General features: G+C 41.4%; 1 protein-coding gene across 2 annotated transcripts in view; it reads left to right on the forward strand.

Moving 5' to 3' along the window:
• SLC2A9 (solute carrier family 2 member 9) overlaps positions 1-16,178 on the forward strand; it is a 204,067-nt gene that overhangs the window by 91,686 nt on the left and 96,203 nt on the right. For both annotated transcript variants that reach the window (XM_025192520.1, XM_006016786.3), the window contains one exon: positions 11,510-11,642. In XM_025192520.1, coding sequence (XP_025048305.1) covers positions 11,510-11,642 — 133 coding nt within the window. The remainder of the gene's footprint in view (positions 1-11,509; positions 11,643-16,178) is intronic.

The following is a 16,178-nucleotide window of genomic DNA, read 5'->3' on the forward strand; positions in this document are numbered from 1 at the left end:
CCAGCATTCATTCCTGCCTGTGGCAGGGGGTCAGGATAGATGATCTGTTCAGGTCCCTCCTGACCCTAGCTACTATGAAACAGGTCCCAGCAGGAAGGCACAAGGTGCTGAGGATTCCCTGGCTCCCTCCAGTGCCAGCTCCTGTACCACCCCATGCTTCTGTGCTGCTCCAAATTGGGACCTTCACTGACCCATGCCTCCTCCACTGACCTGACAGAACCCATCAAGGGACTCGGGGAATCCCTTGGCAAAGCAACACATTGCCCTGTATCCTGCATCAGGCAGGGGTCCTGATTACATTACCATACAAAGGGTAATGTGTCTATTGCCCAGTAAAGCAGATTATGTCCCACCACAGCTGATCAACTTCTGTGTGGTGATGTCTGTTTCTGCCCTAAAGTGCTACCCTGCCCTGCCTTCTGCCTTATTTCAAACTAACGCTACCTCTGTTTAGCTTATGTGCAACTAGTCCAGAACCTTACTCTTCTGATGGTTAGAAACCACTTCATTTATAGTTACATTTATTTATGGACAGTTTTGTACAATACCTTAATGTTTCTGTGCCAATATTTTCCTTCAGCTTAAATAAACCTTTCCTCTTTGCAGCTTATTCACCTGATGTACTTTGGGAAAGCATATGATTGCTCTCTATACTGTTTAATTTTCTAGGTTAAACGAGGCAAGCTCTTTTAGTCTCCTCTCGTAAGATGGGCTATCCATTTCCATGATAATCATAGCAACCTTTCTTGCCACCAGCTTTGGTTTAAATTCAACTTCCTTGAGCACAGGTTATCAGAATTGCACACAGTGTTCCAGATTAGGTCTCACTAGATACCTGTGCAGTGGTCTTAGTACCTCATGTTTTTGGATTCCTATGTGAAATCTGTGGGTTAAACTTGTGAATTACGTGCAAGTGTTTGCATATCTAACAATGATAGTATTGTATGGCACCCTTAAAAGGATCTTGTGGAACCCTGTTTGAGAAACTCTTCCCTAGATGTGTACTCTTGCTTTGTATGCTATTAAAATTTTTCTGACATCTGTTACTTTGATCCTTGAGGTCATCTGTCCCCTGTATGACATTTCAATCCTCTTGTATATTGATATGTCTCCTGGCTTTCAGCCACATACCCCCACTTTTTCTGTCAGGTCATGTAATGCAAATTTGTGCTGAGTCCCCAGACTGACCTTTGAGGACCTTCCTATCATCTTACTTCAATTTAGTAGTTCCCTTTTCAGCACCACTCACTGGGCACGTCTACACAAGACACTTAACTGTGCATTATCATAGTTTACTGCAAAGTAAACATGTGCATCTACACGTCCACATGCTTACTGCACAGTAACCCACCCTAATCCAAAGTAAATTTGCCACCTGCAAATGCAAGTAGCAAACTTACTCAAATTAGTAATATCACAGTAGCACTCATGTAAACGCCTGGCCAGGAGTAAAATCTGCTCCCAGCCAGCCATCTGTCAGGGGGTGGGAGATGACTCCCTACCCCTAGGAGTTGCCTGCTGCTGGGGCAGGCTCTGCCACAGGAGCCTGAGTGGGTACTATGTCCTCCTGCCCCAGCAGCAGAGAGCTTCACGCTCCTCGCTCTGCCATCATTATCAGGGAGTTGGGGGCTGGGAGATCCTTATCTCCCAGCGCCAGCTCCATGACTGTGGGGCCAGCACTAGAAGATAAGGATCTCCCAGCACCAGCCCCATGGTCACAGAGCTGGTGCTGAGAGCTCCCTGCTGGCGTGGACAGGGGAGTCTGTTACCTGCCCTGCTTTGCAAGCATTAGCAGCAAGCTACCAGCTGCCTCACTGGTGGATCAAGACAGGGGGCCTAGGACCTGCCTCTCCCTGCATCTCTTTCCAAGCCCCCTGTCCCTGATAGGGGAGCCAGGGCCAGGAGTTCCCTGCTACCAGGGCACGGGGACATTGGCACGAGGACATTGGCACTCCTGGTAGCAAGAGTTCCCTGCTACCAGGGCACGGGGGCAGCAGGCAACCCCCTGGGGCCAGGGGAAAGCTGTCTCTTGGCCTGGTGCTCCCTGCCAGCTCCTGGGCTAGCACCCAGGGAAAGCCTCAAGCTCCCTCCAGTGTAAGCAGGGTCCCATTGCAGGGCTGCAGGAACAGCAAATCTGCTCCCTAATCCCCACATGTGTAGATGCCTGCCCAAAAATGGTTACTCCAGAGTAGTTTACACCAGAGTAAAATTAGGTCAGATCAAATGTATGTGTAGATGTGCCTCTGTGATCTCCTCCTTAGTTAGTTCTTTGGCTACTTTATGATTCCTGTACTATGCCCCATGTTAATAATTCTCATGTTGCTTTGCATCAGCCACTTTACTGATGTTCAGATATATGAAGTTTCCTTGTCTATAAATTCAGTGTGAACTGAGGTTTTTTTATATAACTTGGCACATTTCAGTAAATTTACTCAATGTTAAAGAAAGGTATTAAGACAAGATAGCACAGTCTACTTTTGGTAATCCTATATTGCATCTTACGCTTTTTTCTTTCAGGTCTTTAATTTTGCTTTCCTTAGTTTTTTTTCAAAAGCCTTGTACACTGTTGAGGTCAAGTTAACAAGACTATAGCTGCTCAGATAACTTTCTTCTTTCTTTACTGCAGGTACTTAGTTTGCTATTTTCTGGGAATATAACACCTTTCCCAGGTTGATAGATTTATTAACAATCTTTGCTACTAGACTTGTAAATGTCATGTGCCTGTTTTCTTAGTATACTGGGCTAGAGATTATTTCATCCTTCACAATTTAAATGTAGTAAGATTTTTGAGTTTTACTTTTACCTCAGATGTGGTAATTTCTGTTTCTCTGCACTTGTTCTCCCAATCCTGTCTCTGTTTTACCTTGTCTTCATTGTTTAAAATGAAAATGGTATGCAAAGGCCAAAAATGAAATGAATAAATTATTTTTAGTTTTAACCCTCTTCTCACTGCAGAGAGGTCCCACTTCTTTTCTAATTTTATTTATATGGCTAAAACTTTTGTGTTGCTTGTTTTAATTTCTTTTACAAGGTCTAACTTAGTTTCTTACTTTCTCTCTTCACTTTCTGGCCTCCAAATGTAGTTTTCTGAGCTGATCTCTTTTTTCCATCTGTTAGGCTCTCTGTTGCTGGGGTGGTGCAGGCACTAAAGTACACAGTTGATAGCTGATAAATCACAAGTTCAAGGCCACAGCAGAGATTCTTATGGCATGGGCCTGTCAGATCTCAATGGAATCTGTGAATTCTGCTAAAAGTCTTGTCACAAAGACACAAAAAAGGGAGGAAGGCTCCCTGCTTATTCCTGTTTAGAGGCAAGGAACCTAAAAATCTGGAGAGAAGCAAGCAGGAACACAAGTAATTTTGCAGCATTTCAAAATCTAATCCAGAGTCTGCTGAAATCATAGAATAATAGAAAATGAGGGTTGGAAGGGACCTCAGGAGGTCATCTAGAGCAACCCCCAGCTCAAAGCAGAACCGTGCCCAACTAGATCATTCCAGCCAGAGCTTTCTGGAGCCTTAAAAACCTCCAAGGATGGAGATTTCACTACCTGTCTAGGTAACATGTTCCAGTGCGTCACCACCTTTCCAGTGAGAGAGTTTTTCCTAATACCCAACTTAAACCTCTCTTGCTGCAGCTTGATTCTGTTGCTCCTTGTTCTGTCATCTGCCACCACTGAGAACAGTCCAGGTCCATTCTCTTTGGAACCCCCTTCAAGTAGTTCAATGCTGCCCAACAAATCCCCTAGGTCTTCTCTTTTGCAGACTAAATAAACCCAGTCCCTTCAGCCTCTCCTCAGAAGTCAACAGAAAGGTTCTCATTCCTAGGGCAGCTAGGATCTGGAACCAACTTCCAAGAGAAGTGGTGTTGGCTCCTCTTGTGGGGGACCTTTAAAAGGAGGCTGGATGAACACCTTACTGAGGTTGTTTGACCTCTTCCTGCCATGGCAGGGGGTCGGACTTGATGATCTGCTCAGGTTCCTTCCAACCCTACCAAATATGAAACTGTGACTTCAATGAGTATTGATTAGGCCGTCAGTACCAAGAACAAATCTTAACGTACACTTTTTGAAGAGGAACAAAATATAATTTTGGGGGTCAGACTCGATGATCTATTGAGGTCCCTTCCAACCCTAACATCTATGAATAATTGTTTCAAGTTGCCTGTAGAAAAGGCCAAAGTCTTTAGTCTAAAGGGAAAACAATAGACTGGGCAGGTTTCTATGAACTATAAAAGTTATATGCATTAAAATTCACTGATGGAAGGTGAGGGTATCTTTATTATTGCCTTAGATGAGAAGTTTCACTGAAGTCTTTTTTTCCTCCCTTCTCTAAGTTGTAGTAATAAAATGTAGAATAATTCCTCTGTAGAGGAAACATAGGAAGATCAGTGTTTTGTATGGTAAGATCGATTTTTTTTCTATAATTCTGTCATGGTATGATATTTACTGTAAAGACTGTGTTGGCTTTTTGGAGGGGAAAAAAGGTGAATTTCAAATCCTCAAGAGTATGGGAAGTTTAGTAAAGAGCAAAGGTCTATTGTAGATAGACTCTCTAAACTGGTAGAACATTAATAATAATAATGGACTAAAACAATTATTTTTTTTCCTTTGCACACGTGTCCTTGCTGTTAAGGGAAAAAAAGTAAAAGAAATGCAAGGTGCTAATCAAAAATAAGATTTTATTTTAGATACTTCTAGTACAGGCTAAATGAAATTAGGAAGCATTTTAGGGAACTGTTATTTTTTCAATATTTTGGGAAACTAATGGACATTCTGTTTACTAACACCAATACATTTTTGATGATTCAGAATAAAGGAAACACATGTTTCTGCCCAAAGAGCTAGACAACCAGTAACAAGGGCTGTTTTTAATATATTCTTTTGTCTTATAAACAATGTCATTGCATTAGCAGATGCTGTTCTGTACTCATGGTTTCCTTACAGCAATTAAAATGACAGCCCCATTTCATTTTCCACTTTAGCAACTAGACTATTGCCCTTCTACCGGAGGTGGATGGCTAGCATCTCCTGATGCTCCTCATAAAAATTAGACCCTCTTTTCAAATTGCTCTCTGCCTAAATGCTTCCGAGAAAAAAAAAAAATGGACCTTGCCACACTTATAGCACTTATCAGGTTGAAAATAATGGACAGAGAGAGAAAGAGGGTAGATGCTTTGGAAAACCCTGCTCCCACTCCCTTCCTTCAATGGAAGACTGAAAAAAAATCATTTAGAAATGATACTCTGGTTCCTTATGAGAATTCCTTGCATGGAAGCCTCATGTTTTCATTTTCTTCCATAAAAATGATGACTGGATAATATTTCTTGTGATGCTCTTCAGTCTCCCTTATTAGTAATCCCGTCACAGTAGTGCACCATGAGAGAGGTATTCCTGTGGCCCATAGAGGAATATGACCCATTGAGGAAAATAAAGGCATAAAATTCTGAATAGAAATTATTTGAGTTTTGGCTGAAAACCAAGAAGTTTTCAGGTTTTAGATGTTCAAGTTTTCTTCAAAAATTCAAAATGTTCCTTGTACAGCAGTCAAATGTCATGAAAAATATGTTCCATCAGAATGTTAATTTTTCGTAGCAAAAAATGGTTTTGAGAGAACTTTCAGTGAGCCTTACTGAGAGACGGTGAGTTGGTCATGACCCATCTTGATGGAAAAGTAAATCCCATAGCATAGTGTGGTGCCTTTAGGACGTAACCATGCAAGATGCCAAACATTCTATCCTGTTCAGTGCTTTAAGTAAAGCACTTTAAAAATATTTGACATTTGAGCATGAGATTAGCAATCTGTTCACACCTTTCTGAGTCATGTCTCAAATTTGAAATGAAATGGACTTGCCAGTGATGGGACAGTGTTGAAGTGCTGACGTGTGAGAGCTACTAAGATTTTTCTCTCTAGCTTTAATGAAAAATTTGGAAATAAGATATTTTAGGCATAGAAAGAGAGCAGACTTGGCTGTGTTGCAAATTATTTTCTTGCTTTTTTTCGCCATATACCTAAATAGTTTAGAATCATAGGACATGTCTACACATGTATTTATGCATGCCTAAACTTATTGTGCCTTTTCTTAAGGTGCATTAAGGCAATTAGATGCATGTGGACACACTAATGCACATTGAGGCACATTAAATTTAGGCATGAATAGCTAAGTCACGTTAGTGCACGTGTAGATGCACTATGCGCATTAACACATCTACATGTGCGCTAATGTGACTGGGCTATTTAGGCTCACATAGCCTTAAATAGCCATTTTTTAAAGCACATTAAAGGTGCGCACATGTAGACACATGCACTTAACACACCTTAAAAATGGTAATTTTAGACTAAGCCCGCTTAAGAAGCACGTGTAGACACTCCCTGAGAGAAGTAGGGCTTGAAGGGACTTCTGTAGGTTATCTAGTCCAACCCTCTGCCTGAGGCAGGATCATCCCTATCCAAACCATCCCATACTAATCCATTATCTAACACCTTAGCAAAATTATACAGTCAACCCTGACACAACACAAGACATAACACCTTAATCTCCCACAGGTAAAGCAGGGGGGCCATGGCAACCAATGTCCTGCTGCTGCGAAGATTGTTAAAAATATGCTCAAGAGGTCCCAGGGAGAGGATCATGGCCCCTGCTACAGAGGAAAGCAAAAAACCCCATGGTCTATACTAATCTGATGATAGGATAAAATTCCTTCCCCAAATATGGCAAAATTCCTTCCCAAAATATTGCAGTCAGTCTGACCCTAAATAGAGGGCAAAGACCCTATAGCCAAGAACCTCTTGTTTTAAGTCGCAGCAGAAGCATTGGCACGCCCCAGTCAAAATCTCCAGTCTTGTCTGCAGCCAGCACCCAGTGCCTCTGAGGAAGGGTTAAGAAAAACAAGCCTGATACACGTAGCAGCAGGAGGGTAAAAGTCTCCTCCCAGCCCCATATGGAAATCAGCAGTGCCCAGAAACATGGGGAAGAACATAGTAGAACATAGGCATAGCTATGCCTAGATCATCCCTAACCAGTGGCTGTCCAGCCTCCCCTTGAACACCTCCAATGATGGAGATGCAAAAACTTCCCTAACTTGTCTGTTCACTTGCCTCACTGTTTAAACAGTGAAGATTTTTTTCTTGATATCCAGTCTAAGCCTACATTGCTGCAACTTCCAGACAAGTCTGTGTCCTGCTCTCTGCAGCAAGTGAGAAAAGATGTTTTACTACTTCTTTATGGCAACTTTCAAGTATTTGAAGACATGCTGTCATGTCCCCTCTTAAGCACCTTTTTCACAAGCTGAACATGATCACCTCCTTCAACCTATCCTCATATAACTTGCCTTGCAAGCACTTTGTCATTTTTGTCACCCACCTCCGGACCCTCTCTAACGTTTCCATTTTCTTTTTAAAATGTAGAGCCTAAAACAGCACTGAATACTCTAAATGAGGCCTAACAAATGCTGAGTAGAGAGACACTATCACCTCCTGTCTCTTTCCTCAGAGGCAAACTCAAATTTTCCTGTTACGCTTTCTGTAAACTATTCATGAAATAGTATTTTCCCCAGGTTTGCTGTCTCTTTCTAGGTTTAAACAATAAACATATTGACTGTTATGACCAAAGTTAATCAAATGTCAAAGATAATGATGAAAGTAAATTTAAATCTCATATCCAGATATGTATGCTAGCTCTCATAATATGGATGCAGATTATGCATGAAAGAACTGGGTTTCCCTTAGAGTGAATGCACCCACAACACACACAATGTGTCTACAAAGATATGATATTAGTACAAAAGAACTGGGGTTGGTGAACAACATTTCCACTTTGCTCTGATATTATACTTCTGGTATTTTTTTTTATAAGTAGCAGCATGAATTTTTGGTTGAATTGCATGAATTCCTAATATTGATAGAAATTAGGTCTTTCTAGGTCAAACTGCTTATCTCTCTGCCAGTATAAAACATCTTCCATATAGCAGCCTCTGTGTAGATTGTTCTTCTAAATGCTTTGTCATGTTGAATTTTAAGTGATTCAACTTATGGGACACTTCTCCTGTAACACTATTCCAATCTAACAGATTTCACTCTTAGGATATATTTTTCCTTGATAGCCACCTTACATTTTCTGTTGCTAAAATTCAGTCTGTTATTACTAAATTATAGTCCACAAACCTTATATGGCCTTCTATACTTCTGCTCTTACATCAGTGTCAAGAGAAAAACAGAGATTATAACACTGGATCAAATATCAGTCCATCTAATACAGTGTTCTGTCTCTGACAGAGGCCAGAAACTTCAGAAGGAGATGTATGAAACCCATAGTAAGCAGATGTGGAATACATTGCCCTCATAGAAGGTCTCATCCTGCTTTCCAGTAGTTAAAGTTTGGCTTATGTCCTGATGAACTACAGTTTAATATCCCTTCCATAATTTTAACATTAATTACTATAACTGATTAATTCAGGGGTTTTCAACCTTTTTAAAGAAATGTACCCCTTCTGGTGGTGGCAGCCGGGTGGGGGGGCTTGCACACTGCCACTGTGCCCTGATTTCCCACAGCCGGTTGCATGTGAAGCTCTGCAGGCAGCTGGTAGGCCTCACACCCGGCCAGTCACGCACTGTCCATCAGCAACCCACAGAGCTGCATGTGCGACCAGCCATGGGAAAGCGGAGGTGTCCGGCTGGCTGGGTGGCACCTGTGTGGCCCTCAAAGGGGCACTGCAGCCCTTGTACTCCCCCCTGCCCTTTCCCCAGCCCTGTTCCTGGGAGGTGGTGGCACGGGGTGGTGGCACTCCATCCCTGCCTGCCCACGTGTATTCTCTAGGACAGGGGTGGGCAATTATTTTGGGTGGAGGGCCGCTTATTGAGTTTTGGCAAGCCATCAAGGACTGCATGACAGGCAGCCCAAGGCAGATAAGTACTTATTTTTTACATTTTTTAGGGGCCCTGTGGGCCAGATAGAATGGCCTGGTGGGCTGCATCTGGCCCACGGGCTGCATTTTGCCCACCCCTGCTCTAGGACCTTTCCAAATACCTCTAGGGGTATGCGTACCCCTGGTTGACAACCCATGGATTAATCCTTGAAATATCCAGCTTTCGTTCTTTCAGTCTGTCTGTCTGTCTGTCTCTCTTTTTCTTTCTCTCACTCTTTTTCTCTTTCTCGAGAGTTAGCTAAATTCTTGGCCTTGGTGATTTCTTGTAGCCAAGATCTCAGTGTATAGCATGAAGGTGCTCAGAACCTACTGCAATGGAAGGAAAATGTTAATATATTTGTATTATTTTAGTTTTTGTTTTCAACTGCAATTTAATAGAAGACTTCATTCTGGTATATTATTGTTCTTGTTTGCTTTAGGGGAATCTTTAATGAAATTCACCGAAACCTTTGTAAAAATGTCTTAAAGTAACCAATTTGTATTTGTTATTTGATTGTAACAATTATACTTTAATAATTACAACTGTTTAATGCTCTTAGACTGTCAGTTCATAGTCATTTGTGTAGCATCCTATGTCATTATGAGTCTTATTGCTAAGGAAAGTCCACATTAAAATAGTATACAATAGCTTTTCAAACTCCTGGTGAAAATCATGCATGCATTATGCAGTGTACATATTTCAATAAAATCACTCTTAGAATTAAGGCACTTTTCTAATCCATTCTTCCAAAGAGTTATAAATAAACTAGGAAATGGAGTGTAGATGTAAAATGTTCAGTTAAATTTCTCTGAGGAGAAAAATGGTGTTTGAGAGACAAAAGAAAGAAAAACATAATCCTTAATCCATTTTAAAGTTTTAAAAATAAAAGTAAGGCACCTATTGAAAAATCAGAATAAATTATTTCATAGGCAGGGATATGGTAATTTTACTAATTATTTCTCCCTTTAATGCTTTGAGATCACAAAACAAATAATAATAGTACTATACATGTACTATTTGAACCACTTATTTTAGAAAGGAATTATTTTTAGAGTAAATTTATCTACACTGTTAATTTTAAGACTAATATCCTGTATTTATATTTTTTAATTAAAAATAATCTAACGTCTTAGTCCTAGCGTAGCATTTTGCCCCAGCTTTCTATTTATATGGAGTGATCCCAAAATGTGACTCTGAGGCAGGTGAAGAGAAGGGCAAGCATTATAATTGGGGAAGGCTGGAATGTCAAGATGTTTTTTTCCCCAAAAAATCTTATTTGTTGAAATTGAAATATTAGTTGAAATGTGCTAGTTTCAGCAAAATTTTCAGCATAGGTCTGTGCTGAAATATATAAAATAAATTAAATAATACATATTTTATAAATAATATTTGACACTTTATATATAAATAATGTTTTTATAAATAATACATAAAATATATTAATATCAAATATTAATACATTAGTGTTGATGTAGTGATATTTGAATATATTATATAGTTGATTATGTGGTATTGATATATTAATATTAAGTGTATAATATATATAATTTCAGTTAGAAACCAGATGGAAACCTACTCCAGAATCACCAGTAGCCCTGTGATTAAGGCATATATACTTGGGGTATGGGAGACCCAGTTCACATTTGGGTTCTGTCTAATTCAGGTCAGGCAGCAGAACTCCCTCATTGCTCTAGCCACCAGCTGATTGACTGTTATGGTTTGGTTTCTTCTGTCTCTCTTTTCTGAAAAAAAATTAATATTTTCTCTTTGCAAAACAGGAAAGCTTTCAAAATCATGAGCGTTTTGACAGGCAGGGGAAATAATTTCCCACTTACCTCTAATGATCAAATATGTTTTTGCTCTCTACTGGGTGGAATTGGGACTGCTAAATTGTATTATAGGGCTTGTACCGCAAAGGCGATGTATTTTTTAGTTAAAGCAGTAGACGTTAGAGTGAAATCTGAAGTCTACTGAAGTCAAAACTCTTGATGTTTTGAGAAAGGAAAATCTGAGTTTCATATATACTGTCAGTGAATTTCTGAGTCATTACTGTATGCCTCATAGTGGCAAGCATGAAATCCTAATCAGCCACAGATTTGCTCTAGTTAGTATTATCTTAATTTTACGTGTGGTATAGAAGTGATGTGACTGAGACCATTGTCATGACTCCAGTACAGAAATGTCCTATTGCCTGTCTCAGGTTTGATTATTAGAAATATAGAAAATATGCTTTAAAATGTTTTTCCCAAATATAATTTTTATAATTTCCTGAGGTGTGAAGTGTATTAGTTGGTCCAAATTATTTTTTAAAAGAATTGGATGTGACTGATATACAACGAACAGCCATTGAAGTATTGCATAGCCACTATGATTGTACTTATTTCTAAAACTAATGAGTGGCATTGTGATTGGGTCTGTTTGTGGCCCATTTAATTCAATATTAAGAGGCCGTCTAACAATCCATGATGAAGCTGAACAGGAAGACATATTAAACTGTCTACTTAACCTATTTAGATCAGAAGAGACAGCTTTTGCCTCAAAGCTGTTTTTCTTCTTTGTTTCACTATGGGAAAACTTTACTAACTATCATATTTGTATCTGTTTGTAGGAATCTCTGTGGCCTTACTTATTTGGAGTGATTATTGTTCCTTCAGTGATCCAAGTTGTGATTTTGCCTTTCCTTCCTGAAAGTCCTCGCTATCTCTTACTTGAAAGGCATGACATACACAGAGCAGAAAAAGGTATGGTTTATATATTTTTCTCCCTAAAGCATTTATTTTTATATGAAATGGGCATACACTGGCAATGAATACATGCTTTTCCATAGCCTAATTGATAAATATTATGACAGCAAACAGTTCTTTTATGCTTATTCTCTCTTCCCATTATCTTTTTATGCAGTGAATTGGCTGTCAGCTTGCTTTATAAGGGAAATTCCTTAGTTTTCTATGGAATAAGTACAGCATGGTCAGTGGTGTTAAAATTTTCCCAAACTATCCTGCTGTTGCGTCTCAGTCTTCACCTGGCAGGATTTATCTAGAGGGATGAAAGTTCAGTTCATTTTCCATAGACACTCATTATATACATGCTCAGCCTCACTGCTAAAGAGGTCACCAAATGTGCAGCTGTTCTGTAGTAACTGGATTAAACCTATATGCTTATGTAATTGAATAGGCTTTAGATGGTAAGCCCACTTTAAATTTAGGCCACGTTAATTTAGGATAAGAAGCTCCAATACACCTTTATCTTCCTGAGCCATCCATCCATAGACTACAGCCACTCTTGATATCTGTTGGCTGTGCAGGACAGTTTCATTGCCGCATTCCCAGGTTCGGCATGTGCACTTGGAAGCAGGTTGGTGTGACATGCCTGAGAATATTCCCTCCTGAAACAGTGGGCATGGCCCTAATTGATTATTAATTTCAGTTAAAGCTGTGGAGTGTCTAAGTATTGCCATGAGAGCCTAATTTTTAGGTTCCTGTGCCTGAAGCCTTGGTCAGGATCTCTGAGGGTGCATATAAATTTTACGTTTTTACAAGCAGAATTGCAGTTCCCCCAGGAGAAGCCCTAGGTGTACCACACATTTTCTACTGGAACAAAAAGGGCAGGTTCCATAAAAAAAAATCAGCCAACTCCAGTGAGGGAGAAGTACCCCAGTAGAGTTTCTACTGGGAAAATGAATGCTTAAACACATACCGATAGGAGCCGCCATGCTGTCCTCCATTATCCCAGCATGCTTTGCTCTGTCTGTCCCTCCCCTCCAGGGAGACAGTCCATCACTCAGGCTGGATTCCACTGTTCCAGCCAAGCATAAAGCAGACTACTCCCCCTGACTCCTTTGGGGCCAAAACCCCCCGCCTCTTTCACCAGACCTGCACTGTACTCCAGAGGTGCAGGGAGATGATGTTGAGGCAACTGTGTGCCTGTAGCAAGTTTGGGGCCCTAGGGTTCCCTTTTTCCTGGCTTGCCATACCTTGATGTAATTAGTTAATTTGTAAAAAGGGAGGCTGCCCTAGAGTCCCAGAGAAAACCCTTGTCTGTCCATCAGCCAACAGGTCCCTCCAGACTCTGCTGGTCCCAGTCCTGCCCCTCAAGCACTAGGTGGGCCTTCCTGGCCGTCCATGTCCTCCAGGGCACCTGTTGCCTTATGGGCTATTTGTGGCTTCCTTCTGCCCCTATAGCCACATCCATGCTTCACAGATGTCCCCAGTTATCATTTTGAGGCAAAATCTGTCTCTTGTTGGGCCCCTCTCAGCCTAGGTTTCCTGTGCCAGACTGGGTTTCCAGGCTTCAGCCCCTGTCTTGCCTCCCTTCTGCTTGGGCTGTGAGTCCCTGACCAAGATCTCACCCCTCTTGAGCTGTGGGCCCCTGGCCCTGGTTTAACACCTTTTGGGCTGTGAGCCCGTAGCCCAGGTCCCATCCCTCTCTGGCCATGGACTCCTGGCCATGATTTCACTTCTCTTGGCTCTGCGCCTTTGGCCCTCGTTTTTTCTCTCGTCTCCTTTGAGAACTCCATCAGTAGTTGCACCCCCCTCCCCTGCCCAGGTCTGCGTTGCACGCTGATAGGTCCACACTGACAGGGTTCAGCTGGACCCTGATTAAAAAACTGTTCCCAGTGGCTGAGACCAGCTAGGCAACCCCATGAACATGCATCCCTCTAACTGCCAAAAACTAATAAAGGCTTTATTTCATCAGAATGCAAAGGCTACCTAGCAGAGACTGGCATTAGGATTCCTTTTACCATGCCCCACCATGAGGATGGGAGGCAGATAGGAAGGTTAGGTTGGAGATGCGTGAAGAGACATAGTTACAGGAAGTGCTGGCTCAGTATACGGAGCTAGTTCAGCAACCATCTCCTTGAACGTGCCCTGGCACATGTGCAAGTTCTGCAGCCATTGCTTATCATCCCAGCTGCCCAGGACAGTCAGCTCCCACCAGTCCCTGCTCATCTCATAGAGCCTGGAATGCTAATCAGTGGTCAGGAATTGATCCCAGAGCATCCCAGACTGCATGGTTTTTAGTTGGGCCTCATTTTCCTTGGTCTCATAAAGCGATCGGCCAGGTCTATAAGGCTTGGTCATACACACCAGTAAGGAGCCTTGTGCAGGAGTGCATGCCCTGGATCCTTGCAAAGGAAGTAGCATCCCTTGGGTCACCTGAAGACAGACACCACAAATCTTCTTAAGTTTCCAGTGAGAGGGAATGCAAGAGGACAAGGAGGTAGCAGGCAGCACCACTCCTGGGTCCTTCAGCTCTTGTGAGAGAAGTTAGTTCTGCTAAGAACTAACCAGAGAGAGGCTTTTATCTTGAAGTCTCACAGCAGAAAGCGTGGGAGGGGGGGACTGAACAGGAGTTTGCCAGAGGAGCATGCACATGCCTGCCAATCAGGGCTGCCCTGTGTACTCAGCTGCTCTTGGCAGTTTCAGGAGCCAGAGGAGCCCACAAAGCACAATGGGATGCATGTACAGGAGCCCTTTGGCTGTGGCCCATTGCCAGGGCGGGTTGTTTGTGCAGCACTCACTAAACCCTCAAATGGTTGTACAGTGCTCTACTGGATGAGTTTTCCAACCAGGGAAACAAAACCACTAGACTTCCAGTGGTTCATTAGAATGGTTGTACATACCCTGAACCAAGCTGGAATAGTTCTGCGGAGAGTTTTAAAACAAGCGTAAAGTTTTAAATAAGGTCTAAAAAAAGAGCTTGACAAGTTAATTATGGATTAGGATGTTGTAGTACCTTTCAAAACTACATTATAAAACATTGTTTTGAAAATGAATCATGTTTAATGGCTATTTTCTTCTGCAGATGACTATAAGAACTATATTGGAAAAAATGTGTTACATGTGTGCTTTGCGTTGTTGTTAATCTGTGACTTAAAGAGCTGATTATTTCACAGTTATTATATTCCTATTTCTATGGTAATTAAAATAGAATTTTGTGGCTATCATCATTTGAGTTTCAAAGGGAAGAATCCTTGGCTTTCTGCTCAAGACTGTAGGTTTGCAGTTTTTAAACACATTGGTTCATTTGTAAAATACCTGCACATGGATTCTTGCATTCCTTTTAGCTGGGTTGAGCTCTCATACCAAATCAGCACATTTTAGAATTAACAGATCACATGACTATCTGGAGATATCATCTAAATGTAGTAATTAATTTACAACCAACTCAAGAACTAATTTTTTTTCTGGCATGAATACTATTCTATACATTGTTTTCCTTTTTATGTATGATAGCCTCATGCTGTCACTATAGTAATATTTTCCATCAGTGCATTTAATGATGTGACTAACAACTGTCATGAATGGTTAATCCTCTCTTTCATCTTCTTCCTAGGGACAGAAGTGTGTATGTGCAGAGGACAGTGTATTGTTTTGATAGCGTTCTGGATTTGGATGTTTTTAGTATACGTGCAGCTAAGTAAATACAGGCGACCCTTGCCATTCACAGGCGATACGTTCTCGTATCGCCCGTGAATGGTAAAATCCGCGAATAAGGTACTGCATTCATGAACGCCATCTGTGTTCATGAACTCAATGCCCCTGGCAGTTGGGGGGGCGGGGGGGTTGGCACGGCTGAGCTGGTGGTGGCCGGGGCCTGACGGCAGCAAGCACACAACTCCCAAGGAGCTCCTTTAAATGTATTTAAGAAGCAGGTTCGGCATTCATGAATATTTGAAACTGCAAATGCCAAATCCGTGAATAGTGAGGGTGTCCTGTGTTTAGAATACCTTCAGATGTTATGGTAGAAGTTTGTGTTGTATCACACTGTTAGACCTGGGCAAAACTCTCTGCATTTTCTTCTATGCAGTTTTATGAGTAGTAAACAGAGTAGTAAACAGAGAGAAAGTGAGCACACAAAACAATGCAAACCAAACCGGGCCATTCCTTGGCCTGGCTTTTGATGAGAATGATTTCCCAGAGCTGAAATTCACTGCTTCATAGAGGGTGAATTAAGAGCTATGCATCTGATTGAAGTAGTTAAATGATGCCTAGACCCATGCTGGTACTCTGTCCAGATTCTGACCAAAAAGTCTGACATCTGATCACTTCCCAGTTGTTAGTTGCACTTTGGAGCTGCCTCTGCCTTCGTATTAATACCTAAAAATATAAAACTATAATTCATCATCTAGCTTGGCAGGCTCTGTCCTTTAGGACTCTACTAAATGCCACAGACACTTAAGGCTATATTGCAGACTGTTCCAAAAAACCTGTGTGACCCATCATGTTTGTAAGATGTTCATAGTGACTGTGTTTTCTCATGTAGAACAAGGATTG

This window comes from Alligator sinensis, unplaced genomic scaffold (assembly GCF_000455745.1).
Source record: "Alligator sinensis unplaced genomic scaffold, ASM45574v1 scaffold104_1, whole genome shotgun sequence".
Classification (NCBI taxonomy): Eukaryota; Metazoa; Chordata; order Crocodylia; family Alligatoridae; genus Alligator; species Alligator sinensis.